Here is a 27,283-nt window from a genome sequence, read left to right on the forward strand (position 1 = left end):
ATCATGGAGTAAAGAACACAATAGGATAACCAATGAACATCCCAAGGCATTAGTATATTAAAATTAGATAAGAATAAAAATGCAATATAACACCCTGCATTGGGTCTTGAACAGAACAAGGACATTAATGGGGGTGCAGGAAGACATGACATCTACACATAGACGATGTCTGTATAACAGAAATGTGTCAGTGTATGCTCCTCAGCACACACTGAATACAGCACAGCCATGGTAGTACCCGATCAAAATAATGAGAGCAAACTCTATGACGGGAGACTATTTCTGATGCTTTCTTGCAAATCTAGCATTATCTACCCTAATTTTTAAAAATTTCATTTTTGGGGTTATATGCAAGTATATATTTTTTGAGCATTATATCCTTAATATATATATATATTATATTATATTATATTATATTATATTATATTATATTATATTATATTATATATATATTTCTATCTAATGTAAATGAGCATCTGCGATGAGCCAAGTGCTTAGGTTACTATGATAAAGTTATGGTCACTATTCTTAGCATTATCAACGTGCTAAGAAGGCAGACTGACTACCGGGTCTTTGAGCCAAGAAATGCTTAAGAGTTCTAACAAGTTATGTTTATTATTCTGCTTTAAGTGAGCAGTTAAGCTGAGAGCTCCAAGTTATTTAACCGCTGGGCTATTTATTTATTTATTTATTCCTTTTACAACCCATCATCAGCCCTTCCTCTTCTCCCAGTCCCCCTTTACCCCCTCACACAAGTCCAAGACCCTTCCGAGCTCCTAGACACTAAATCACCCATCAAAGAGTGAGCAGAGGCTGGACCTAGGCCCCCTGCACATGTGAAGCAGATTAGCAGCTTGGTCTTCATGTGGGTCCCCCAAACAACTGGAGCAGAGGCTGCCACTGAGTCTGCTACCTGTCTGCTTCTCTGTGCATCCTATGTGCCCCCTAAATGGACTGCCTTTTCTGGCTTCTTTCCTGGGAGAAGATGTGTATAGACATGATGCTGGGGGAGGGGCTTCATTTGAGAAAGGGAAGGGAGCATGGAGGAAGGACTTGTGTAAAATTATCTTAAAAAAATAAAATCCCGTACGTTGTGAGTTCCTGTGGTTCTGTTTTCCCATCAAACGGGAAACAAAACAGAAATTTGGTGCTCAAATTTTCTCCTCTGGGAGGCTCTCCTGGTGACTCTTCTGATGGCTTTAGAAAATCTGACTCTCAGAACAAGCACATTCGTGACAGTTAATCTATGTTTTCTATTAAGATAAAATCTGTTCTCCAGCAATAGCTAGACTTTATTCCTTGACAGAAGCTAACATTTAATGATAGCATGGCTACCAGCATTCACTGGGTTAGTCCCTCAATAAACATAAACGGATGATTCTGAGAACTGCATATATGAGCTACGAGTCTGTGGTGTTTTTCTTTTCATTTTTGTAAAAAATGTTGCCATCCAAACTGTTGTTCTTTTGATCAGCTTGTCCCACTGGGCATCTTACATTCTGAAAAAGCTTTTGAAATCCAAATGGCAATCAAGACCTTCTGAAATAAACTACAATATTATCAGTATTTAAAAAATATATGAGTGTAACTGCTATACAGCGAACAATGGACTTTCCCTTTTGCTATCCTAATTTATTTTTACTGTATGGTTTATTTTGTTCATATTGTAGATCATTCAATAATCTTTATTTTACAAAAGTAATTCCCTATTAGAAGAAAATGAAATTATAATCACAAAAAATAAAACAATAAACAGTACTTATATTGGAGTAATTATATCTATTTATTAAAAAAAACACATGGGAAAGTTAAATAAGTTACCTAAGGTTATAAAACAAGTCAGAAAAAAAGGTACAGGTAAAATCTCTTCCATTTCCGAAGAGAAGTAATTGAATCCACACAGAAGACAAGGCACTTCCTATTTTAAAGAACCCATTAAGTAGGACTTATTGCATTATTTTTCTTTCTTAGTGTTTCTAATCTGTTGGATTGTGTTAATTAATTTAGTTAAAGGCAGGCAGAAGGCTGGAAATGTCCTACATAGCTTCAGGTTGGACAGTTTCTAAAAATAAAGTTAGATTCTTCAGGACGCAGATTATAAAACCTTCCAATGCTCTTATAAACAAGCCAAGCATCTTTCACCAATCCCAAAGCTGTGACTTGGGAAAATCAAATTTCCTCCAAAACAATACCCATGAACAGCAGTTCTGTTCAGGGTGGAAACCTGTTAGCTGACAAAATCTGTGGGTGCTAGAGTGCATTTCTCATATAGTTTAGGGGCATGGATAATTTAAGGCAGCTACTTCTGCTCATTTATAGATTAAGATTTTAGTTTCTGATTATTTTGAAATGTTCTGCATTGCAACAAAATAAACAGATAATAACAAACATTATTAACAAAACAATAATAAACAATAATAAACAAAATAAAAATGGAAAGTGAAAACATGTCAAAAACTCATTGTTTGGGGCCAAAGCTTACGCTTGATGCATGTATAACTCTAACAAAGTTAGGAATCAGAAATATCCACCAAAGCCATATTTTAAAATTGGTATTCACATAGCTATATTTGGATAATCTAATATATACTTGATCTTATTCATTAATAGTTCTCTATAGTTGAAGGACTATTAAAATATTCCAAACACAGAGGCTGAAGAGATGGCTCAGCAGTTAAGAGCACTGATTGTTCTTCTAGAGGCCCTGAGTTCAGGGGGGGGAAAACTCTTCGAAATTATTTTTTTTAATAAAATTTAAAAGGAAAACCTTAAGTACACTACAAGTTAAAAGTCTGAATTGCTCGATTAAAGTAAAATCTTTAATCATTACTAATCACTCACAATATTTTAGATATTATATTAAATAAAGACAAGGTAACTGCATGAGAAAAATCTTATTTGAAGGTAACTATTTAGACTAATATTAAATAATACTATTGAGACTATACTAATATGTCAGCTAATAAGAATTTAGCGAAGCCTAAGATCAATAATAGTAAGCAGTTTTCTTGAATATTATCAAGCCATTTGGAAACTTAAATGTAATACCTAGCTTAGAATATTGACAAAAATCTATACAATAATATACTGAAATGTAAGTGTAATGAAAATAACTTGGATATGAATAGACTGAGCAGACCGAGGTCATCTCGTGTAAGTAAGAGGAGGTACCACGCTTCTGGCCAAGGAGACGATCACAAAGGCATCCTAGTGAACACGTGTAATGCTTAGTGCCCTGGGGCACATCCCCAGGACTCCCCCTTTTCCTCTTCTTCCTCATTCACTACCTTCACCCTACAAACAGCAGATCTTACTGATGCTGCTCACAAGTCCCTCCTCACTGCCAACAAAACGCATATTACAAGAAGGGAAATGCTCCAGGCAACTCCATAGAACTCCAGTTCCAGGGGATCTGATGCTCTCTTCCAGCCTCTGCCAGCAGCAGCAGATACACACATGGTACACGTACAACATCCAGGCCAACACTCATAAACTGAGAATAAGTAATTTTTGCAATGCTCCGATGAAATTACTCAGTAAATGTTATTCTCTCCATCACACGTTAAAAATAAAGAGGTCTAGAAGGTTCAGTGACTTCAGAGATAGCTACTTCTCACTGTGCTTCAAAGAAGATGGAGGGTTCTGTGTACTGGGAGAACACATTGGAGGCATCTTCCTGTAATGCTAAGAGCATCAGCCTCCAAGGCTGGAGAATGAGCTTACACAGTCAAGTAGCTAAGAACCAGTTTTGTAACATGGGTTCAGTCACTTCAGCTCTCTATATTCAATGCATCTTTCTGTTCCTCTGTAACTCAATATTACAAAATTAATTCCTTAATTCCTAACTGGCAGGTAGGATAACAGGATTGTGATCTATATAGCAATCCTTATATTTAGAAAGTCTGAAAGGAATATTTCAGAGACAGTGTGAAAAATTTTAAACTAGATGTCTCCACGATATAAATACTACTTTCTAAAAACCTAAGTGTTGACCAAGATGGTCTCTATACCAAAAGAATAAAGTAGGAAGTGACAATTTCACCAAGTGGGAATGTCAAATTCAGTGATTTAATAAAAGTCAGCATCCAAGAGTCATTAGCCTTTAGCTGCAGGGTCGCACTGCCATCAGCCCCGTGGTTTCACTCCCTGCTAAGTCATCCCAGCAGACCCATTAGTCCTCATCTTACTGATAATGGGTGTCTGGGAGGTCTCATTTATCATTTCCAATGTTTTCCTCCTTTTAAGTGGGCTGTTTAATGAGAAGGGGCTGTCGCAGTCATGGGAATGCATCATTAGCCAAACATATTATTGCAAACACCACGTTTATATCTTCTCTTCATTTCTCCACATAAAAAGAAGAGGGGAGAGGAAGGAGGGTGAAAAGGGAGGGAGATGGAGTGAAGGAGAGAGGCAAGAGAAACACTTCCCTCTACGCAAAGGAGCCTGCCTTCTAACACCAGAAGAGACACAAACTATTCAATCAAATTCTTAAAAAGGGCTTTCTATTAAATTTAAGAAAGGAACTTTAAAAAAAAAACACATAATATTTTCCAGACACACATACAGACAGATAAACTTATTTGTGTATAAACAAGGACAGTGCCCAAGGAAAGAGCTGTGATGAATAACCTATAGGACTAGCATGATGGTTCAGTGGATAAATCACGGATCACACAGTGGGAAGGCACAGTGTTCAGACCCTCAGCGTCCACTCCAGGCCGGGAGAGTGTGGGAGCCTGTCTGTAATCCCAGCCATGGAGAGACGGAGACAGGGATACCCAGGGCATGCTAGCTAAGTACAGCAGGAGGAATGAGGAGCTTTGGCTGAGGTGAGAGACCCTGCCTCAGACAGTAAAGAATAATCAAGGAAGAAAGCCTTGGGCCACTACACTCCCACACTGTGTAAACTAGGAGAGCATCAAGTTTCTAATCGGCAGAGAAAATGCACACATGTATATGTGCATGCGCATGTGGATACAGATATGGAAATGGATACATATGTGGATACTGTACATTTCAGTCAATGCTTCTCAAATATACAAAGACTGAAAACTATGAGGGGAAGGCAAGCATCAAAAGGCGCATGTCTCCTCTGCCTCAGGGATGTTCATCCACACATCTCCACAGGCACTGTGAGGGTCTCCGAGTCTAGTACCACACGTTACACAGACCCGCTCTCTGGGCAGATATTTGATGCTATCCTCACCCAGCTCTCCTAGACGATCACATCTGTGTCCCTTCATAAGTCAATAATCTACTCCAGCTGTTTTTCAAAAATAGGCATCAGGAAGGCACCAGAGCAGACCCAAATGTAGATTCTGTCAGCTGCGCATCCTTCCACGTATTCTTAGCTCGTCTGGGGTTTCACCATCACCATGCTGATCAGGGGATGAGGAGGAGAGAACTGCAGTTGTCAAATTTTCCCTTTTTGGATACCCAGAGCGGAGCTGTTAAAAATCTGTGTATGCGAGAGCGACGCTGCATACCAAGAAGACATTACAGGAGAGACAAACAGCACCCACACCATTTCCTTGTCTTAGAGCCTCGGCGTTTATTATATCCTGACAGTAATGACGGATGCCAGTGCCTTGGTGCTGAGAGCTCATGGCTCATACAGCCAATGAAAAAGTTATTACGCTCAGTGAAGAGATAAAAGTCAATGAAAAATGATGAAATAGAGCTCAACTTTCCAGGTTCTTGACTGTCAGATTTTGTAATAAAAATGTACCTATACTTTATGAAATCAACCTAAATCCTTGAGACAAATAGCAATAGATAGACTCCTAAAACTACACAAGGAGGGCAGAATACATCTTATCTAAGAGCAACAAAAGCCCAAAATGTATCTGAAAGCATTTGAAGTTTGGCCGTGGATATGACCCTAGGCTAAGCAGGTTCTCCTCATTCCTGTGCCAATGTCTTGCTTGAGTCCGTTCAGTTTTAGCCACCTAATCTCTCATATTGCCCGGCACAGTGTTAAGAAGATGGAGGCAAGAGGCAGGTTCACGGAGAACAGTAGTGTTTCCTGCATTTCCCCTCACTGCTAAGGAAAACCCATGCTCCAGATCTTATCATTTGGAAGAGGTGGAGCCGAAGCTCAAACCCAGGGTCTTTGCTACGGAGGTCAAGAAGGCGCTGTCAGTTTTTTTTTTTTTAAGTCAAAGGCTAAGGATGCTGCAGCTTCCATGATCAATAGTGCCTGTCCAGATCAAAGAACTCTTCGCACACTCAGTTTCTCAGCTCCCCGAATGTCATTCCAGGATGATCCAGAGTTCCCCAGTACCGTTCCAACAGGCCCAGTCCTTGGGAACTCGTGAGTTCCAAAATTGTATGAAGAAAATGATAGCGCAGCACATACTGGTGCTTTAACCATTCACTGAAAGCTTACGAAGGCGTTTTTAAAAAAAAAGATCTACATTGGATTTTTTTTTAACAGCAATGTATAATTGGCAGTAAAATCCTCCAGTCTCACTGCATGTTAAAGCATAATAAAAACAAATAGCACGTGCCTTGACTCTGTTTCCGGATGCCCACGTTCTCCGAAGGGAGGCTCCTGGGAACGGGCTCCACCCAGAAGCCTTGCACCTGGCAGCCTTTCAAGCCACAGTGCTGAGAAACAGGGAAATGGGAGGCTCGCTGCTCCTCCTTTCTGAGCTGATGCTTGCTTTCCTTCCTGCCAGGATTCCAACTCCTCTCTCTACCCAGGTCATCTGCTTAGCTTATTAAAATAATAGCCATTCACTTGCCAAGTACTGTGAGTCAAGCGCTGTGACATTTACTCTGTATTTCCCTGTTCCTTTACGTGTATCTATAAAGCAGGTGTCATGACATCAGAAAAACCAAAGCAGGCAGCTGATCATGTTATAATGTTCAAAAATGGCAGCAGATTTCAACTAGGATTTATCTCACCATGGGGCCCTTTTTCTCAAGTACTAAGTTAGGAGAATCACGCTCTAGTCTTGAGCTCCCATTTTAATATCATAATGAAAATGCTTTAATGCAAAAAGTTTAAGGTATCAGGTAGTTGGATATCTACTTATTAGGCTACTGAACCTGATATTGTCAGTGAAAGAACCCAAGGCCTGCTTTCTAAGTGCCATAGTCTATACTGCCTTGGATTTTTATGAAATTTGCAGGTAGGAATACACTCTGATTTCCTATTCTAAAACACACTGTTACCTGCCACTGTGACACACTGGGTGACAGTTGGGACAACCCCCATGATTCCTACAGAGTCTCCACACCTGACATGGAATAACTCACCTTCACAACTCAGGTAGCAAGAGAATCCACAGTCTTCTAAGAATTGCTACTACAGGTAGACCCATACATTTTAATGGTGAATGAAAGGGTGACAATTATTTAATGTGCTTATTTCCTAACTTAGTCGCAGGCTGGAATCACTCAGGTTGCTATGCAGCACACTAGATCCAGGCTATGTCAGAGGTTAATCAAACTGAAAACCTTGACTGGAAGCAAAATTGGCCTCAGTTTTTTTATTGTTATATATTGTTATATATGTCTGTATGTATGTATGCCACATACGTGTATGTGCCTGTGGAGACCAGACGAGGGGAATAGACACTCCACCCCCTATTCCCCCACCCGAGGTGGAGTTGCAGTTGGTTCTGATTCACCTCACCTGGGTGCTGGGAACCAAACTCAGGTCCTCTGGAAGAGCACCAACTGCTCTTAACCACAGGGCCTTCTCTCTAAGCCCAGCCTCAATAGTTTCTAAACCTTTGAGATGACTCCAATATGCATTAAATTTGAAAGTCAGAGCTTTAATTACTATTAGATTTTAGTATTTCATGTAGTAGTAGGTCAAGAAGGCCAATGTAACACAATTTATAACATATCAGTTGTGTAAATCCAGCATGTCCAAAAATTTCTTTGAAATAAAACTAAAGATTTCAAAATAAACTATCATAGAGCACCAATATTAGTTACTTAACAAATGTCCTTTCAGCTAGTGCTACAGATAAATACACAGAAAACCTCAAACATACACACACACACACACACACACACACACACAAAGACACACACACACACACACACACACACACACACACACCTGAGCCAGAAGCCATAGTGTGCTGCTCACCCTGGGAACACATAGCCACTGCTATAATCTCATAGTAACAGCCTTTTCATGTCCAAAATCAAAGTAAAGAAATCCTGTAAGCCTTTCTCCAAAGCTAACACTGAGACTTCCTCCTTGGTCTGCACCTTTAAATTAAAACTGGCTGCCTTCTCCAAGCGTACTTGAACTATACAGGTTTTAAATTTCCTAGCAAAAGACAATGTAACTAAGGAGTCATACAACTGATCAAAAAAGGATGTTTAATCACAGTAAATAAGAAAACTAGGATTAAAATACAATCAATGAAATTTGAAAGAAGCGTTCCTTGTTCTTTCTAGCTATAACTCTTGCTTGTAATAAATGTCAGTTATAACATTCATGAGATTATAACCAAGCCATTTTCTCAATCTTCTGTTTCTCTAAGAAAAAGCCTCTGTGACATTTCTGGTCACGTGTCCCAAAGACACAGTAAACACTAAGCACTTCTCAGGACTGCTAAATTAAGTTAGGTCAAAGGATGGTGGCTCATATCTGGGGTCTGAGCACTTAGGAACCTGAAGCCAAGCTATGAATTCAGGGCCAGCCTTGGCTACAGATTAAGACCTTATCTCATCAAAATTCATAGCTCCAAGCTATGGATTCAGGGCCAGCCTTGGCTACAGATTAAGACCTTATCTCATCAAAATAGATTCTACCAAGAAACAAACATGTTTATTCATTTTTGATTATTATATCTTACACTCACAGCAATTTTAAGGTCTTTCTGAATGTCGTGAAAGTATTCTGACCCAACATAATTCAGAAGAAGGAAAAGACGTCTACTTACAGGTATCATCCAGTTGGCCAGGTCCCCATACTTAGAAACCTGCATGGCTCCTAACATTGTTAGATTGACATGTCCCCTGGGAAAGAAACAAGAAGTATAAAGCAAACTTCACAAGTTTTATATTTCTTTTGCTTCTAAAGTATCAGCAATTAAAATAATCTTATGGCCTGAAATGTATCTGTTTTCCCACTCCCTACGATTGATTTCTAAATAGATCAGCTCTAAGCTGATACAAAGAAAGAACCATTAAGAGTTCTTTACAAAGCCAAAAAATTAAATAAATTATAGCCTATATCATCTCCAGAAACAAACTAAACACGGGTGTGCACAGTGAAGTTTGTTTCCTTTAGTGAGGGAGTGCAACTTGTTTCAAAGACAAAATGGTGGCTGCATCATGAGCCCACAGTTTGAACTGTTGGGAATACCTTATGATGTTATTTCAATCAAGCTGGCACAAAGATGCAAACTCCATGCAGGGGGTCTTTTCAAAGTAGTGGGGTGGGTATTTCCGTGCCCGAACCTCAGTGGGAATCATTTCACAGCTTGTCTGCAGCTGAACAAACCGTGGTCGTTTAATGGGGCTGTGGGAAATGGGACTGTGCCTCGAGTCTTGCTCACAGGCTCAGGGGATGAGTCAGCCCACTCCACCCCATGTGAGTATGAGGAGCTCCGCTATTACCTACCCTCTAATCATGGCGAATGATTCATCGCTGGAGAAGAAAGAGGCTCCTGGGAGAACAGTAACTGTTTCCTTTCCTAAAGGCACACACACAAAAAAGGGAAGCAAGGAAGGAACTATTAGATCTTTGAGATTATGATGACAGACAGAGAGGTCTGTGCTGTGTCTGCTTTGGAAAGACTGTACAATGCAACCAAACTGCTTTTGCTTGTGAGGGAACAACTGTCCACCCTGAGAAGAGACGTATTTTGCCACTGACACTGTTTAGCCTTGTCCCTCGAAAGTGATAAGAACCAGCATTTATGGGATTACTGGTTGAAAATTCTCTCCAGGCAAAACAACCTCTAGGATCTATAGGATGCTCTTCAGAATTGCAGCTTTAGACACTGACAACTTGCAGTTAGTGACTGAAGCATGCCAAGGATCTAACATGCAACACAGTGGCTACAGGCAACAGTACCACACTGCACATTCGAACTAGGTTCCGAAAGGAGGCCGCAGACGGCGACCGTGGAGCCATGAATGGTCATTAACTTGATTATGTCAATCAGTCATTTCACTACGTAGACACGCGTCCAATGAAAACATCCAATGTTAAACATTGAATATATGCTTGCTTTAACTTGCTAGCCGTGTTGGCTAGCTCTGTGTCAACTTGGCACAAGCTGGAATCACTAGGAAGGAGGAAGCCTTAATTGAGAAAATGCCTCTGTAAGATCTAGCTGTGCACAACTGGAGGGCAAGTTCTTATTAGTGACTGATGGGGAGGGCCCAGCCCGTGTGGGTGGTGCCATCCCTGAGCTGGTTGTGCTCAGCAAGCCATGGGAAAGGCCATGGGGTAAGTAGCACCCCTCCATGGCCTCTGCATCAGCTCTTGCCTCCAGGCTCCTGGTCTGCTTCAGTGCCTGTCCTGACTTCTTTTGATGATGAAATACAAAAGTATAAGTCAAATAAACACTTTCCTCCCCAAGTTGCATTGGTCATGGTATTTTATCATAGCAACAGTAACCCTAAGACACCAACTATACCTTAATAATTCTGGGGAGAAAATCTAAAATAAAAATATGTGAACAATATAGAAAGGACCTCCCTAACTCCTTATTATCACTGAGCCTGACCCTTCCTCCTTACATTCCAGTACATACACACATCCATCTTTCTCTCTAGCTCCTATACGCTGTGAGTTTTTTTCCAATCACCTACATTCATGAGGTCAGAGAATACCTCTGAACACATTTAATACTAATTTCCTAGAGATTTTCTTGGAAAGACTTCTAAAAATTACACATTGTTATAAAAGTTCAGAGCTGGGGGAAAAAATAGCTGCATTTTTGACTGGGTGTGGCAGCATGTGCCTGCAACCAGGAAGCTGAGGCAGAAGGACCACCAAAGTCTGTAGAGCAAATTCCAGGCTAGCTAGGGTTACAGACTGAGACCCTGATTCAACAATTAAAGATAATTATATAAATAAAACCTCCATGTTCATCCAGTTAGCACACTAGCTACACTACCAGTGCCTTGGTCAGACCCAAGCTGCCCATGTGATCTACTTGTACGATCTACTTTCTCTCTGCTCCAGGGTTTCAGAGCATCATATGGTCACCACTGGAGAAATGCTTAAGTGCCATCTGACTGAAGTAAGTCAGGTGTCTCAGAACACTCCATCCTCTCCTCCGATGAAGTAGGGTAGCTAAGAAGAGGAAGAAAAGCTACAGTTGGGAGGTCGGAATACAGGAAAAGCTTGCAGATGCATCAGGGCCAGAAGAGGTCTGGCCATCCCTAGCTGCGCACCTCAGTCACACTGCCTACTGCTCAAGGGCTGCTGAAAGCTAACGCTTTTGTCGATATCCCCCACTTCAGCTCAAGTATGGGAGAAAAGTGAGCCTATTTATATCATACTGAAATATTTATTGCCCGGGGGAGTTTGATTCTAAATAATGGAAACATTTTCTCCTCTTCCAAAGTACCATAAAACTGAAACGCTTTGGGGACCACTTTTCTGACGTGGTTAGAAGTGGCTTTTAGACAGCACACAAGACTAGGAGGATGAAGAGAGATAATGCATGTGAAGTCCTCGTTCAGAGCCTGGCACAGAGCGGTGGCCACACAACGTCAACCATCACGATTATCACTAACACTGCTCTCTCCAAAACACTGAGAAAAAAAAGGCAGAGCTGCTGCCCCTCCAGGGATAACTGCATAGGACCAACAACTGGCTTATAAAGCTGGCTCCTCGCCAGCCTGCAGCGCCCTAAGCTTTAGCACACGCACAACACAGCCAGACCTCATCCAAACACAACTTCCCCGTCCAGCACAATCAGATCCTCGCCAGTTGGGTGAGGTGGAGAGTCAGAGAGAAACACTGTAGAGGACATGAAAGGGGCATAAACATACCATGTCTTTGTTTGCTAAGTAGTAAATTACAATGACATCCAAAGGCATTTTCCACTGATGATACACGGGGGAGAGGGGTGTTCACAATTATCATCATCATCATCATCATCATTATCAGTACTTTGTAGGAAATCCTCCTCCTCCTCATCATCATTATTATCATTATTATTATTAGCACTTTGTAGGAAATCCTGAGACGAATGAGGAGAGTTCCAGTTTGCTCAAAGCTATAAAAAGGATAATCTTATTTAAAAGCCCTGAGAACAATTCTTGTGGGAAAGGACCCAGGCCCCTTCTAAGGCAATCTTATAAATTACTCTCTTCTGAAGCAAATTTAACTACCCACATCTTCATTTACTTCTGTTTATTTTGAGTGTATGTATATTCATGTGTCTTCTAAAGCATGGTTATATTCTTTTAAAGTAGCTACTTACACATTTATTTATGTTATTTATTTGTGTGTGTGTGTGTGTGTGTGTGTGTGTGTGTGTGATCAGTATACAATTCTCAGGATGTTCTCTCTTGCCACCGTGTGAGACCCAGGGATTGAACTCTGGTCAGGCCTGTACCTGAGCATCTCTGCCCATGAGCCACTTCACTACTTGACTTTTATTCATTTATAATTGCTGTAAGCATGCCAACAGGCTATCCAACCCAAAGGTCAGTCCTGAAAACATACATACCAACAGCACTATTCAGACTAAACAGGTTGCATTATAGACTCCATAACACACACACACACACACACACACACACACACAAACACTTAAACAAAGTGAGGTCGTAAATTTGAAATAGAGCAAGATGAAGTATAGAGCCTTACTCCTACGGCTCCGCTACACTGCAGAAGAGGAGGCAGAAAGAATATAAAAGCAGGAAGACAGGAGGAAGGGCTGCAAAAAGATATCTTATAGATAAGACAGAGTCCTTGGAACAGCGAGCTCCAGAGACTGAATGTTCCTATACTGATAAGCACAGCCCTGCCAATGGTCGGGTGTGGATGGGGAGGGCCTCACAAAGCCCAACCCCCATTACTGAACTATTTATTATTGATAATTCAGGGAGAGAGGGAGTCTCTGCCCTCAATTGTGTTACCCACTGCTGACTCCACCTGGCTCCAATGGACTAGACTTCCAATCTGAGGGTCACACACATGACCCTGGCTAAATTAAGGGGATCATGAAACAAAACTGAAAGTCCTGAGTCTGGGGGAGGGGGAGCAGTGGATGCGGATGATAGGGATGAGAGAGAGATGAGAGAGGGTGTGAGAACAGAGTAATAGAAGGCACTAATGCACGTGTGGCAATATCAACAAACAACCCGTGCACACATCTAAATCTTTTCTCACAGCTTTGTCAGGAGAGTCCATTCACTTTATCCTCACCAAGGCCTTTGGTTCACAGTTCAATAGTGAGTGGTAAATAACTACTGTGAGCACAAAACAAAGCTGCCAACAAAATTCAACTGCCCTAGGCTATTGGTTCTCAAATATGAATACCCATCAGAGTCCCATGGAGGGCTTCTATACACATAGACTGCCCCCTCCTCCAACTCACCCAGTTTCTAATTCAGTACATGGGTAGTAGGAGCTGAGATCTAATGGTCCTGGGTCATGCTGCCACTGTGGATATGGAGACTTGAAGAACTACTACCCTAAGGGGGGAAAGGAGCTCATAGTACAGCAAAAAAGAGAAATAGTTACAAGGTGAAATGATGGGAGAAAGGCACTCAGTGTACCGTAGGTTCAGGGGGAGGAACATACAGGAATAGAGGAGTGATCCTAAGCAGAGAGCCCAATAGACAGTCCGGCTCTCAAAAGTAGGGAGACAGGATGTTTGGTAGCATCCTTGGCCTCTCTCTACCTGCTAGATATCAGTAGTGCTTGCTCCCAGACGTAACAGTCAAAAGTCCCCAAGAGCCTTTTGAAAATGGCCAGTGTAGGAATTACACAGCGGGGCCTACACAGGCCACGGGATGTACAAAGGTGGTTGTTTCTAAAGCAGTTTCCATGAATGGTATGTCATTAGGAGTGTTACTTGTATATTGGAAGAGAACATCACCCACAGGGAAGCATGCTGGGCTCGCATTTAATGAAAGAGCAAAGCGTGGGAAGTATTAGAAACTTCACGGTTATGGTAGGCCTGTACCTACCCTACGGGCTGCCCTCTGTGCCTCTCTAAAGCCCTCTGTAACTTGGTGTCTGACAGAGCCATGGAGCAAGAATAAGACACTGGGAGCTCAGGCTCTGATGACTTTATCTTGGGCACTTTAAGATGACAGTGGTATTTCAGACCTGGAAAGATGGCAGCTCCATCAGGACAGAACTATTTCCAAACTTTATAACGTAGGAAGCCCTCCAGTTCAACAAAGTCACTCAAAGGAGGAGCTGCTTTCCCAAGGAAAACGGGTCTTACGACGGCAAAACCGAAGGTTTCAGAAATGGAGCTATTCATTTTTGCAAATAACCAACTAACATAATAAATTAGTCAAAGCAAGCAGCAAATATTTTCACAGATCAGTGAGCTCCTGCGGAAGGGTCGGGCATAATTCAAGTACAGCACTGGTTAAATGTCATTGCATTATCACACGGGCTTTTCAGAGTTGAGTTGTGTTAGCTAACTCAGATGCTCAGCCCAAATCTGCATCACTTCCCAAAATCCCCAGCATCAGACATCAGTTTGACAGCTGGCCTTTATGTTCTGCTCACATTACTTCTGAGAGGTACACATACTATTTCTGAGTGCTAAGTAAGAACAATACTTCTGTGGGGGCAGAATTAACAAAGAAGGCACTGAAAATCCTCCTAGGACAGAAATGAAATTAAGAGCAGCTCCATTCCAAGGATGAGCAGAAGGCCAACGGAAAAGCAATGTTACCTCAAGCATCGTGACAGTTGCCAAAGGCCTGACCTGTTCATTCTCTAGGTTGCTAATATACTTCATGTCCCTGTCAAATAACAGGCTGATAATAAAAGGCAAAGCATGTGACTACATGAGCAGAAGAAATTCTCTACTTGTCTTCAGTTCACATCCTCGGCATGAGCTCAGTGGCCTGGTATAGATGTAGGCAACCCTATCTGCAGAGGACCCTCTCACGCTAATGAGGTCTAGAGTACAGAATGATACACACTGCCTACAATCAAAACCCCCATGCACCAGCCTAGTACTGTGCATCCACTCCCACCTTCTCTATCTGCAGAAGCCCGATACATTTCCACTTGGGGTTATCCACTTGGAGATATCCACAGAGGCTATCTTCAGCCCACCAAGGTCACTGTAATTTGATGGGCCTTTTTAACCCAATGCCACACAACAAGAGTTGGCACAATGCTCTTCTGTGCCACTACCCTTTAAAAATAAAGGAGTATAACTCCCTCTAAGACTTCCTCATCATTTCTGAGTTTCCTTCTATCCAAACGCTTGTAAATTGCTTATCTCAATAGCACCATGTAAGCCTGTTCTCTATTTACAAGGTTCTGCCATTAAAATGGTACCTACACTTCCTCCTTTACCAGAGCTGAGACAGGATAGGAGTGACCTCAAACACTAGAAGGGCCACTTCCCTCCTTTGTTGTAAATATGATGAATCCTTTCCAAGAAAGACAATGAACTTGGATCAAATTGTTGCTGGTATTCGACATAGAACTAGCAAAAGAAAACGGTAAAAAAACAAACAAACAAACAAACAAAAAAACTGAAGTGAATTTACCTGCATTGATGAGATCGGCATCCGCTTCATCTTTGAGTGGGTATGGACCCTGTCAAACACAGCAGAACACACATTTAGTGAGTGACAGAAGCACATTTCCCCCAGTCACTCACTGAAACTGTTTAAATACCTTCCCTGAACATCTAGAAAATTAACATCCACATCCGTGCGTGTGTGTGTGTGTGTGTGTGTGTGTCCATATCCATCCTGTTTGTTTTCTAAACACAGAGATAAAGGTAGTGTGGAGTTAGAAGTGTGGAGAGGTGGGGAGGTATCTCCAATTAACCACCCACAAAGGAAAAATTGGGGTTTTTTGTTGGTTAGGAGGGTTGGTGGGTGGGCAGCTTTTTGGTTTTTAAGGCAGGATTTCTCTGTATAACAGACCTGGCTGTCCTAAAAGTCACTCTGTAGAGGAGGCTGGCCTGGAACTCACAGAGATCTGCCTCCCAAGTGCAAGGATTAAAGCAATGTAACACCACTGCCCCATGGGAAGGTTAGTTTTCTCCAGCAGAGTCTAACTGGGTATACATACACACAGCACTTAAGGAAAGGCCTCGTTGCCACCAGTAGGTGGTCAGCAGAAAATGAACCCAATGTATTTTTGGAGGGCTTTGTCTCCTAATTCTGCGTATGTTTTGTTTTGTGTTAACCTTACAGGTCTTTGATATAGTGGTTCTGAATTTGTTTTCATGGGATACTCTCTGTGTGTGTGTCTGTCTGTGTGTGTGTGTGTGTGTGTGTGTGTATCTGTCTGAGTTTCTTGTGCTTTTTCTTTGTTCCCTTTTCCTGTTTATTTTATCCTATTCTGGTTTGGGTATTTTTGTTCTTCTGTTTGTTTTATTTTTTAGTTGACTGCTTGCTTTTCTTTGTTTTTAACTTTTCTATTTCCTAATAGAAAAAAGTGGGTGTGGATTTGTGTGGGTGGAGGGGTAGGAAGGATCTAGGAAGACTTGGGGGAGGGGAAGGTGTGATTTGCATAAAGTATATAAAACATCTATTTACAATAAAAAATTTAAATTATTTTAAAATGTATACATTGTGTGAAATTTTTTCAATAATAAAAAACAATAACAAAATAATTTTGTATTTTAAGTTTGTGATCTTTGTTGGATTGCATCGTTAACTATCTTGGCCTGTGGGTCACAGGTCGAACCTACCTGCAACCCTTTCCAGGAGGACAGAAAATGGCACCTACACATGTGTTCTTCGGCGACACGGACTTGGAACAGCAGTTCTTTTGTTTTGGTACACAACACTGAAGATGTGGATTTGGAATTCTAATTTTACCTCTCCTCGTATCTACACATGGGCATCCGTATGGTCCCTTTGCTCAGTCCTCAGCAGGATATTTAAAATATATAGTTGCGCATGTTTGTATATGATTGTATATGAAGCATGCACATGCATACGTGTCTATATGCATGTTTTCTGGAAATCAAAATGAGGAACTCACATGCTACAAGTTTTCTGCTACACTTAAGCTAATTTCATATTCCTTTTTATAAAGTAACTCTAATGACTTGAATGAAGACAAGAACTTTTATATCATAACATATACCAACAGAAAGGGAGAAAGGGGAAAAAATATAAGAGTTAAGAATGAGTAAATACTGGCTATAAATTTTTAATTACTCCCAAAAGTGGGACCTAAGTGACCCAAAAAACTCCACTAGAGAGCTCCTACAGCTGATAAACAACTTCAGCAAAGTGGCAGGTTATAAAATCAACTCAAGCAAATCAGTGGCCTTCCTATACTCAAAGGATAAGCAGGCTGAGAAAGAAATTAGGGAAATGACCCCCTTCACAATAGCCACAAACAGTATAAAGTATCTTGGGGTGACTCTTACCAAACATGTGAAAGATCTGTATGACAAGAACTTCAAGACTCTGAAGAAGGAAATGGAAGAAGACCTCAAAAAATGGGAAAACCTCCCATGCTCATGGATCGGTAGAATCAATATAGTTAAAATGGCCATTTTGCCTAAAGCACTATACAGATTCAATGCAATACCCATCAAAATCCCAACTCAATTCTTCACAGAGTTAGAAAGAGCAATTATCAAATTCATCTGGAACAACAAAAAACCCAGGATAGCTAAAACTATTCTCAGCAACAAAAGAAAATCTGGGGGAATCAGTATCCCTGACCTCAAGCAATACTACAGAGCAATAGTGTTAAAAACTGCATGGTATTGGTACAGTGACAGGCAGGAGGATCAATGGAACAGGATTGAAGATCCAGAAATGAACCCACACACCTATGGCCACTTGATCCTCCACAAAGAGGATGAAAACATCCAATGGAAAAAAGATAGCCTTTTCAACAAATGGTGCTGGTTCAACTGGAGGTCAGCATGCAGAAGAATGCGAATTGATCCATCCTTGTCTCCTTGTACTAAGCTCAAATCCAAATGGATCAAGGACCTCCACATAAAGCCAGACACTCTGAAGCTAATAGAAAAGAAACTGGGGAAGACCCTTGAGGACATCGGTACAGGGAGAAAGTTTCTGAACAGAACACCAATAGCGTATGCTCTAAGAGCAAGAATTGACAAATGGGACCTCATAAGGTTACAGAGTTTCTGTAAGGCAAAGGACACCATCAAGAGGACAGATCGGCAACCAACAAATTGGGAAAAGATCTTCACCAATCCTACATCAGATAGAGGGCTAATATCCAATATATATAAAGAACTCAAGAAGTTAGACTCCAGAAAACCAAACAACCCTATTAAAAAATGGTGTACAGAGTTAAACAAAGAATTCTCACCTGAAGAACTTCGGATGGCGGAGAAGCATCTTAAAAAATGCTCAACTTCATTAGTCATTAGGGAAATGCAAATCAAAACAACCCTAAGATTTCATCTTACACCAGTCAGAATGGCTAAGATTAAAAATTCAGGAGACAGCAGGTGTTGGAGAGGGTGCGGAGAAAGAGGAACACTCCTCCACTGCTGGTGGGGTTGCAAATTGGTACAACCACTCTGGAAAGCAGTCTGGCGGTTCCTCCGAAAACTGGGCACCTCTCTTCCAGAAGATCCTGCTATACCACTCCTGGGCATATACCCAGAGGATTCCCCACCATGTAATATGGATACATGCTCTACTATGTTCATAGCAGCCCTATTTATAATTGCCAGATGCTGGAAAGAACCCAGGTATCCCTCAACAGAAGAGTGGATGCAAAAACTGTGGTATATCTACACAATGGAGTACTATTCAGCCATTAGAAACAATGAATTCATGAAATTCTTAGGCAAATGGATGGAGCTAGAGAACATCATACTAAGTGAGGTAACCCAGACTCAAAAGGTGAATCATGGTATGCACTCACTAATAAGTGGTTATTAACCTAGAAAACTGGAATACCCAAAACATAATCCACACATCAAATGAGATACAAGAAGAAAGCAGGAGTGGTCCCTGGTTCTGGAAAGACTCAGTGAAACAGTATTTGGCAAAACCAGAACGGGGAACTGGGAAGGGGTGGGAGGGAGGACAGGGGAAGAGAAGGGGGCTTACGGGACTTTCAGGGAGTGGGGGGGCTAGAAAAGGGGAAATCATTTGAAATGTAAATAAATTATATCGAATAAAAAAAAACTGAATTTCATCCAATGTTTAAGGCCTCTGAACATTTCTTTCTCTTTTTTTTGAACATTTCTATTTCAATATTCAATATGGATAATTCACAGACACTTTTTCTCTGACTTCAAAATGAAAAAGCTACTGCTCTAGACAACCTCAGAGGTTCCTTAAAAGTAGCAGCCTTTGACATCAATAGGAATCCGCTTCTATCCAGACACACATTTTTATTGTCTCTGAAAATGGCCATGAGATGGCTCAACTGATCAGTATTTACTATGTACCTGTGGTCATCACACATACTGTCCACACAGGATATATATTCTTCTGTATATATCATTTTATCCCAGTGACAGCAAAAGCCTACTGAGAGATAATTAAACACTGGAAAAGTATAATGAGTAACTGGCAGCTATCATTAAGGAGAAGTCTAATTGTCACCTTACCAAGCCCAAGACTCCATTTTCACTTTGAAGGTGAACAGTCATGTTGGGACTGATGAAGTTACTGGCCAGGAGAGGTATCCCTATACCCAGGTTAGCTGGAGGAAAGAGGTTAAGGCGAACACAGCAGAGGCAGAGACTGTGCTCTGAGCCTTTCACACACAAACCAGATCAAGAGTCTGCTTTACAGGGAATTGTTGTGAATATAATAACTGAATAAATTTTCCAAACACTCTCTGCACACTTGTGGACAAGTCTCAAAAAAAAATTCTGACTGTCCCCACTTCCCCACAAACATTATTATGCTTCATCACAAAGATCAAGGGTGTGGCTTCAGAAAACAACCAAGGTCATTTTACTTTGTGTTCAACAAATTGGATTCATATATATTTCCGACTGACATTACTAAGCATGGTTTCGCCTCTGTTAAAAAACTATTTTCACTATACAAAGCCCTCACTAAGAAGAAAGATGATTTAAAATTCCAAAAAAAAATATTTTTAAGTTTAAATAAAAAGAATTCTGATCAGACCAAATTGACACTGTTTCGATGGCTGAAGTATGATTGAGACATCTTCAGGAAAGAGAGGAGGATGCACTTCAGTCCCGCTGGCTCCCTCCTGTGCCTATGCACACACTGGATGATGGCTAACATAATACTCTCCTCCCCGAGTGAATCCTGAGCACAGCACAGGTACGAACTGAGCAACTGAGAAACAGAGAGGCTTAGAGGTGAAGACGGAACAAGTAGTAAACCATCTCAGTCAAGATGACTGGAGAAATGACTGCAACTCACGGGAAACAGGAGCTCGTAGCTGGACAGGTTCTAGCTCTGTCTGCCCTAGGTCTGTAGCTACAGCTTAGTCCATAAATATTTGTCTCGTCATACACCATGTGTATTGTTTGCATTATAGTTCACCCACTAGCATACTGAAATTTAGCAAAATGACAAGCAATCTCACTATTAAGTGCACTCAAACTTCAGACACTGACTGTACTTAAATCATGTCCACTCTGGTCAGTTTTGCCGAGATGAAAGGTATGAGGTACAGAATCTGAATCATTCATTGAGTACTTTTACAAATATTAGATAAAAGAGTGTACTCATAGAATCTCTACCAAAGGAAGCAGAGGTTTGATAGCAAGTTGGATTTTTGTGGCTCGTTGAGTGATCATATGTCAGAATACCAAGAAAATAAACAGCATTGGTTACAACCGTGGTTCTGAGATTTAAAGCCCCCATCTTGGGTAATAGCTCCTTCTCAAAACTTCTAGCTAAATGCCAAACTACAGCAATGCAATGTAAACTCAGCAGTTACTAAGTGTATTTTAGCTGTCATCCAGAAAGCAAGTAGGTCACAAATAAAAAAAATAAAATCTTGTTATGCCTGGATTACATATCCCATCCCATAAAGTGTAACTACCTTTTTTTTCCTTCTCCTGTGCACCCTGGCTCCACCCCTGGCCCCGCCCCCGCCCACTTTGGCCTTATTTATTTATTTTATGTATACCATTGCTCTCTTCAGACACACCAGAAGAGTGCATCAGATCCCATTACAGATGGTTGTGAGCCACCATGTGGTTGCTGGGATTGAACTCAGGACCTCTGGAAGAGCCGTTAATGCTCACGTTAGTGCGAACTAAACAAGAATCATTACTCAGAAGCCTAACAACCTGTCGAGCATGGAAAACCAAGGATTGTATGTTTGGTGGGGCTCAGGCTGATAAAGGATACCATACATGCCGTCCTCAAACTCGAGTGCAGCTCTCTTGATGATCCGCTCCCTGACATCTTGGCCGGGCTTACCAGATTTGGCTTTTCCATCTCCTTCCTTTCGGAGTGATAAGCGCTTTAAAGCAAGCAGAAACAAAGTATTCATGGTTAAGATCTGCTTTCAACTTTAGCATTGCTTGAATGTAAAAATTTACAGGGAAGACAATATAGCACTCACTACCAGTAGGAGGCAAGCCCTACAAGATATAAGGGAGCATTTTTAAGAAGAATGCATGGGTGGAGAGTCAGGACAGAAATCTTTCTTTAGGAAGTAAATAGAGCAGGTTAGATTTGTTTGAAGAGGAAGAGATAACTGATCCCACTGAGAAGCAAACAATCCCTGTCCTTGCCATTCTGACTACTGCACCACTCTACCTAAGACTTAACAGTTGAGTTCTAGTCAGGTGTTCAGAAACTGAGCCTGATAAGGGGAAAACCATAGGCTCTGGACATGTCTCCCGGGGCTGTCACGATGTGTTTGCTGTGTTACTGCTCCCAACTGCCTATTTCCACCTGCAGTGTCCCGACTGGCTTTGCTGTGTAGACATCATTGCAGGAATCATGGAAACAGCCAGAGGACGGTTGAGATCTTTTTAAAACAGACTGGTCTGTTTGTAAATACCCTACCCTAGCTCTCAGGGCTCCCAGCAGCAGACTGGCTTCCAGTCTGACTCCTAATATCCCCACTATGTAACTACTGTGGTCCTAATCCCTTAAAGCTTTTGACTCTTAACATCAACTGAGACCCAGTAGGTCAGTCATTGTGGAAAAGGCCCAGTCCTCCTAAACTCAACCCCTGGGCACTTCCACACCCATCATCTGTCCACAGCTCAAAGCTAGTTAAAATTATATTCTTCCTGAATTCCACACAAGCACAAAACGATTTCACGACAGATGTTTATGAGGAAGCATTAAAACTCCAGAGAGGTACCGCCTCCCAAGGTTGATTATTCATCTCTGCCCTCTGAGACAGCTGTCCAAAATCAGGGATCAAACATTGCAACCATTACGGAAACCTGGCAGATATTATGGCCTACAAAATCACAAGACATGGAGACACTGTTACCCTGTGCAGATACATAGTCAGTTCCTTTCCCATGGGCTCACTGGATGCTCCTACTTAAGACTCAGTGTGAGACCAACCATCTGTCACCTGGAGCGGCCTGAGGGACATGTGTCTCTGGTAACCAGGTTATATGGACTGGCAATAAGCCTCTGTAGATTACCTCAATTCTCTTCTCATATTTTTCTCCCTTTATAAGGCGGTGTACATAAATCTTTGGAATGTGGATATCTTCTGGGGCAAACGAGCCAATGTCTACAATTTCTTCAACCTAGAGGGGGAAAAAAAAGAATATTAAGTAAGACAACAAAAGTTCAAAATAAATGTTTATGTTTCTAAAAGTGAAACACATGCAAATTCATGTCCGGTGTGTTAATGCAGTATAAATAATAAGCATCAGTATCTATATAAGTGCATGTAACATATATATCAGACTCTTTAGACCCACAACTGAGAAGAAACCAAAATCCATATATTTATCTGAATGCAAAATTCAGGACATAAAGTGACAAGACTTAGCCTTTTCCAAGAGACTTTGGTTACAAATTCATCAAACGCACCAGGCCAGCTGCTCGGACTTTCGGAAATTACAGCTCATGAATGCGAAGCTCAAATGCACACTCCTTAGATTAATGAGAAATTTATCATATCAAAGAAAAAAATCTGTAACAACATCTGTGTGGTCATTTGCAGAGGTTTTTCAATACAGTTGCCATGCCGCTCAGAGCCAGCTTTAATTACTCCTGGTGTTCACTTCCCTGCATCGTGACAGAACTGTAATCAGTGAAATAATTCTACTCCAAGATGGATAATTGATTTTAATATGGAAATTTCAAGAAGGAATTATTAAATAATAACTAGGAATAGGCAAATTAACTAGAATCAGAGTCATTCACAATGACATTTTGCAAAAATATAAAATGTTCCCAAGTTTGTCTGTTATTTTAGGATTCATCTTTTTTTTTCTTTTTTTTCACTGACATAAATGAACTAAGAATGACAAGGAGCCAAGAAAAACTAATCTCAACATTAAATTCTGGTTAAAGCTAATTCTGGTTAAAGAATCAACTTTCTTATGACTGTAAAGAAAGTCTCTTGTGCACTACACACCTGTCAATAGAAAGCTAATTGGCCAATGAGCTGAGGCAGGATTAGAAGGTGGGACATCTAGCAGACAGAGGGGATTCTGGGAAAGAGATAGGCATGGAAAGAAAGATTCAACCAGACAGAGGAAGACGGTCAAATAAAACTGAGGACCACATAACCACCGACACAGCAGAACTGAGAATCAAATAACAACAGGATTATTGAGGTATGAGCTAGTCAGGGAACAGAGCCCTAGCGTTTGGCCTAGGCCTTTATTCATACATAAGAAGTCTCAAGAGTCTTTATTTCAGAGAACAAAGTGGCTGTGTGGAAAGCTCACAGTTGCACATGACATATGCAAAATCAGCTTAATGGATGTCACATGTGCTTGACTCTTGGACACTTCTCATGGTCTGTATTAAAGAGGTGGGCACCTTCAGGTCACTGAGGGTAGGGTCATTCCATGGGACCATATCTCCCTCCTCTGGGCATTAAGCTCTCTGGCCACAGTTGAGGTAAGTGGGCTTGGTTCACACATCCCCCACTACTGCTCTCTAGCGCCCCCCTCCCCGCCCCCCAGAGGTCCAAAGGGTGCGGGCCTGCCTGTTCATGAAGGAGTAACTCAAAACTATAGCCCAAAAGAAGCTTTTTAATAATTCAGGAGATAATTACAAACCTTTCAATATAGTGACAGAAATCTAATACAATGCCTAAAGCAAATAATCAGTTACTTAAATGAGCTGACTTATTTAAACAGGCAGAGTTGTTTTGAACTTGCTGTCTAAAATATTAATGAAACTTCCCATAAGTTTGTGGAGTTAAGTCCTCACTATGCTACTTTGCATAGTGATGTCTGTCTCTCACCAGGCTCCTGCCAGAGAAGGAACACAGACTTCAGATCATTAGTTATGACACACTGCTCCAAGCAGCTGAAGAATGCCAGGGCACTGGGGACTGTTTCTGATAAGAAAGATCTGGAAAAAAATTAAAACGCCAGGGAAGATTCATGGTATCTATGGTGAGTCAGTGTGGAGAGATGGACTTGGGAACAAATAAAAAAGACAGGAATTTGTGGGCCGCATGTCCTCCAACAGGGGATGACAAGAAGGCTTCTTGCCCTAAACTCTTATCTTCCCCTCTGAATCATCCCATGGTTGGGATGGTTCATACTCAAAGTAATCATACTCATTATTTATTCATATTCTCTCTCTTTCTCTCTCTCTCTGTCCCTTCTTTCTTCCTGCTCCCTCTCTCTTCCCTCCTTCTGTCTCTATGTATGCGGTATATATCCATGCTTGTAAGGGTGTGTGCATGTACATACACAGGTGCACATGCACATACGTGCATATGTTTGTGGAGGTCAGAAATTGACAATGGTGGTCTTTCTCGATCTCTCCTGCCCCTCATTGTTTTGTTTTGCTTTTTTTCATACAAGATTCTTTCCTATGCCTCTAACTCATCAGTTTGGTGAGGTCAACTGGCCAGTGAACTCTAGGGACTCAAGGATTACAGATGTTTGCTGCCACACTTGACATTTGCGTGTGGTTACTGAGGATCCACACTCGGGGGCCCCGCACACTATATAGCAGGCACTTTACTGACTTAGCCATTTGTCCAGTTCCTGTCCTGACTTTCTTTCTACAGAGTGGGTGAGGGTCAGGTTAAGAAGAGCTAGAAATGACCCTAAGAAATAGAGGGAGCCTGGGGCCTATGTCTCAGCCTAGCTGGGCTATATCTCAGTCTGGCTGTAATATTACAACTCATTCACAACTTCACCACGTTTTCAAGGTAAGTCTTCAATGAAGTTCTTGACTTTAAAAGTGTTTCTATTATACAGGGATATATTCGAAGGCTTAATATTCAACAAAATATTGACCACAGCATTCAATATTAAGTCAGAAACATCAATGGCCAACTGTAGAGAACTCATAGAAGTAAATATTAGGTGTCCTAACAGAATGAACCATAACAGAACATAACCAAGCATTATGCTTTTGTAGTATTGAATAGCAGCTCACAATTTGCTCCAAAACAATACAAGATTCTTACAAGCAAATATTTATACATATACACTTCAACGTAACTACATCATTTTCCTTTTTTCTTTCTTTATAAACTATTAGTCACAAAACAAGGTAGACATTTGGACACTCACATACTGCACTGATCAATTCAGGGTAATTAGTATTGCTTTTTAACACTACTGTGTGTAGAACCATGAAAAGCAGTAGCACAGTGAAATTCTAGTAATTCCTCTCTCTGGAGAGCTATACAAGTTATTGCTGTGGGAGGGGGCTGCTTGCAGACGCCAGAGAACAAACAGCCTTGAGTGTCATGCCTTGGGTGCTGCCCACTTTGTTTTGTGAAACAGTCTCTCACTGACCTGGAACTGACTGGGTAGCTATGGTAGCTGGCCACCAAGCTCCAGGAAGCTGCTTTGCCTCCCCAGGCTAGGAGGCAAGCAAGCATCATCTTGCCAGAGGGAGTTAAATGTAAGTCATGGGAACTGAACTCAGGTCCACACACTTATAAGGCAAGCACTTCGCTGACTGACATATATCTCTAGCTCTAATACAAGTTACTTTTGTTTCCCTTTTTATGGGGGAGGAAGTTAAAAACATTTGACGATTAGGTTAGATACCTAGATGGCTCACAAATGCTAAGCACACTGTCTTAGGGTTTTATTGCTGTGAAGAGATGCCATGACCAAGGCAACTCTTAGTAAAGAAAACATTTTATTGGGACTAGCTTACAGTTTCAGAGATTTAGTCCATTATCATCATGGAAGGAAGCATGGAAGTATGCAGGAAGACTTGGTGCTAGAGGAGCCGGGAGAGTTCTATATCTTGATCCGCAGGCAGTAAAAGACTGTGTGTCACATCTGGGTGTGGCTTGAGCATAGAAGACCTCAAAGCCCACCCCCACAGTGACACTCTTCTTCCAACAAGGACACACCGACTTCTTTTTTTTTTTATTCGATATATTTTTTATTTACATTTCAAATGATTTCCCCTTTTCTAGCCCCCCACTCCCCGAAAGTCCCGCAAGCCCCCTTGTCTCCCCCTGTCCTCCCACCCACCCCTTCCCACTTCCCCGTTCTGGTTTTGCCGAATACTGCTTCACTGAGTCTTTTCAGAACCAGGGGCCACTCCTCCTTTCTTCTTGTACCTCATTTGATGTGTGGATTATGTTTTGGGTATTCCAGTTTTCTAGGTTAATATCCACTTATTAGTGAGTGCATACCATGATTCACCTTTTGAGTCAGGGTTACCTCACTTAGTATGATGTGTCAATCCCCATGCATTGACATTCAAACACATGAGTCTATGGGAGCCATTCCTATTCAAACCAAGACAGACTGACTGACAGACAGAGAAACAGACAGACAGACACACACACAGTCAACTGAATCCCAGTCACAGACCCTCATGAAGGCTAAGCACTCAAACAACACAAGAGATAGCAAATAAATGCTTTCCCAAACTAGGAAATATAAAAAATGAATCATGTGAGAGATTTCACAATTAGATATGCACCTAATTAAAAGAACATGGTAAGAAGAAAACAGAAAAGCTGTGAAAATCAATTACAATCTCAGGAAATACAGAAACCCTTTCTCTATTATCTTGATGACAATAACAA

General features: G+C 41.2%; 1 protein-coding gene across 1 annotated transcript in view; it reads right to left on the reverse strand.

Annotated features, from left to right (window-relative positions):
• Positions 1-27,283, reverse strand: part of Oxct1 (3-oxoacid CoA-transferase 1) — a 130,124-nt gene that overhangs the window by 39,879 nt on the left and 62,962 nt on the right. Inside the window, exons 8-13 of the mRNA XM_052159503.1 lie at positions 22,719-22,826; positions 21,454-21,568; positions 19,722-19,816; positions 15,694-15,742; positions 9,596-9,668; positions 8,913-8,988 (exon numbers count right to left, since the gene is read on the reverse strand). Of these exons, the coding sequence (XP_052015463.1) occupies positions 8,913-8,988; positions 9,596-9,668; positions 15,694-15,742; positions 19,722-19,816; positions 21,454-21,568; positions 22,719-22,826 (516 nt within the window). The remainder of the gene's footprint in view (positions 1-8,912; positions 8,989-9,595; positions 9,669-15,693; positions 15,743-19,721; positions 19,817-21,453; positions 21,569-22,718; positions 22,827-27,283) is intronic.

The sequence above is a fragment of the Apodemus sylvaticus genome, chromosome 16 (genome assembly GCF_947179515.1).
Source record: "Apodemus sylvaticus chromosome 16, mApoSyl1.1, whole genome shotgun sequence".
NCBI classification, from domain to species: Eukaryota; Metazoa; Chordata; class Mammalia; order Rodentia; family Muridae; genus Apodemus; species Apodemus sylvaticus.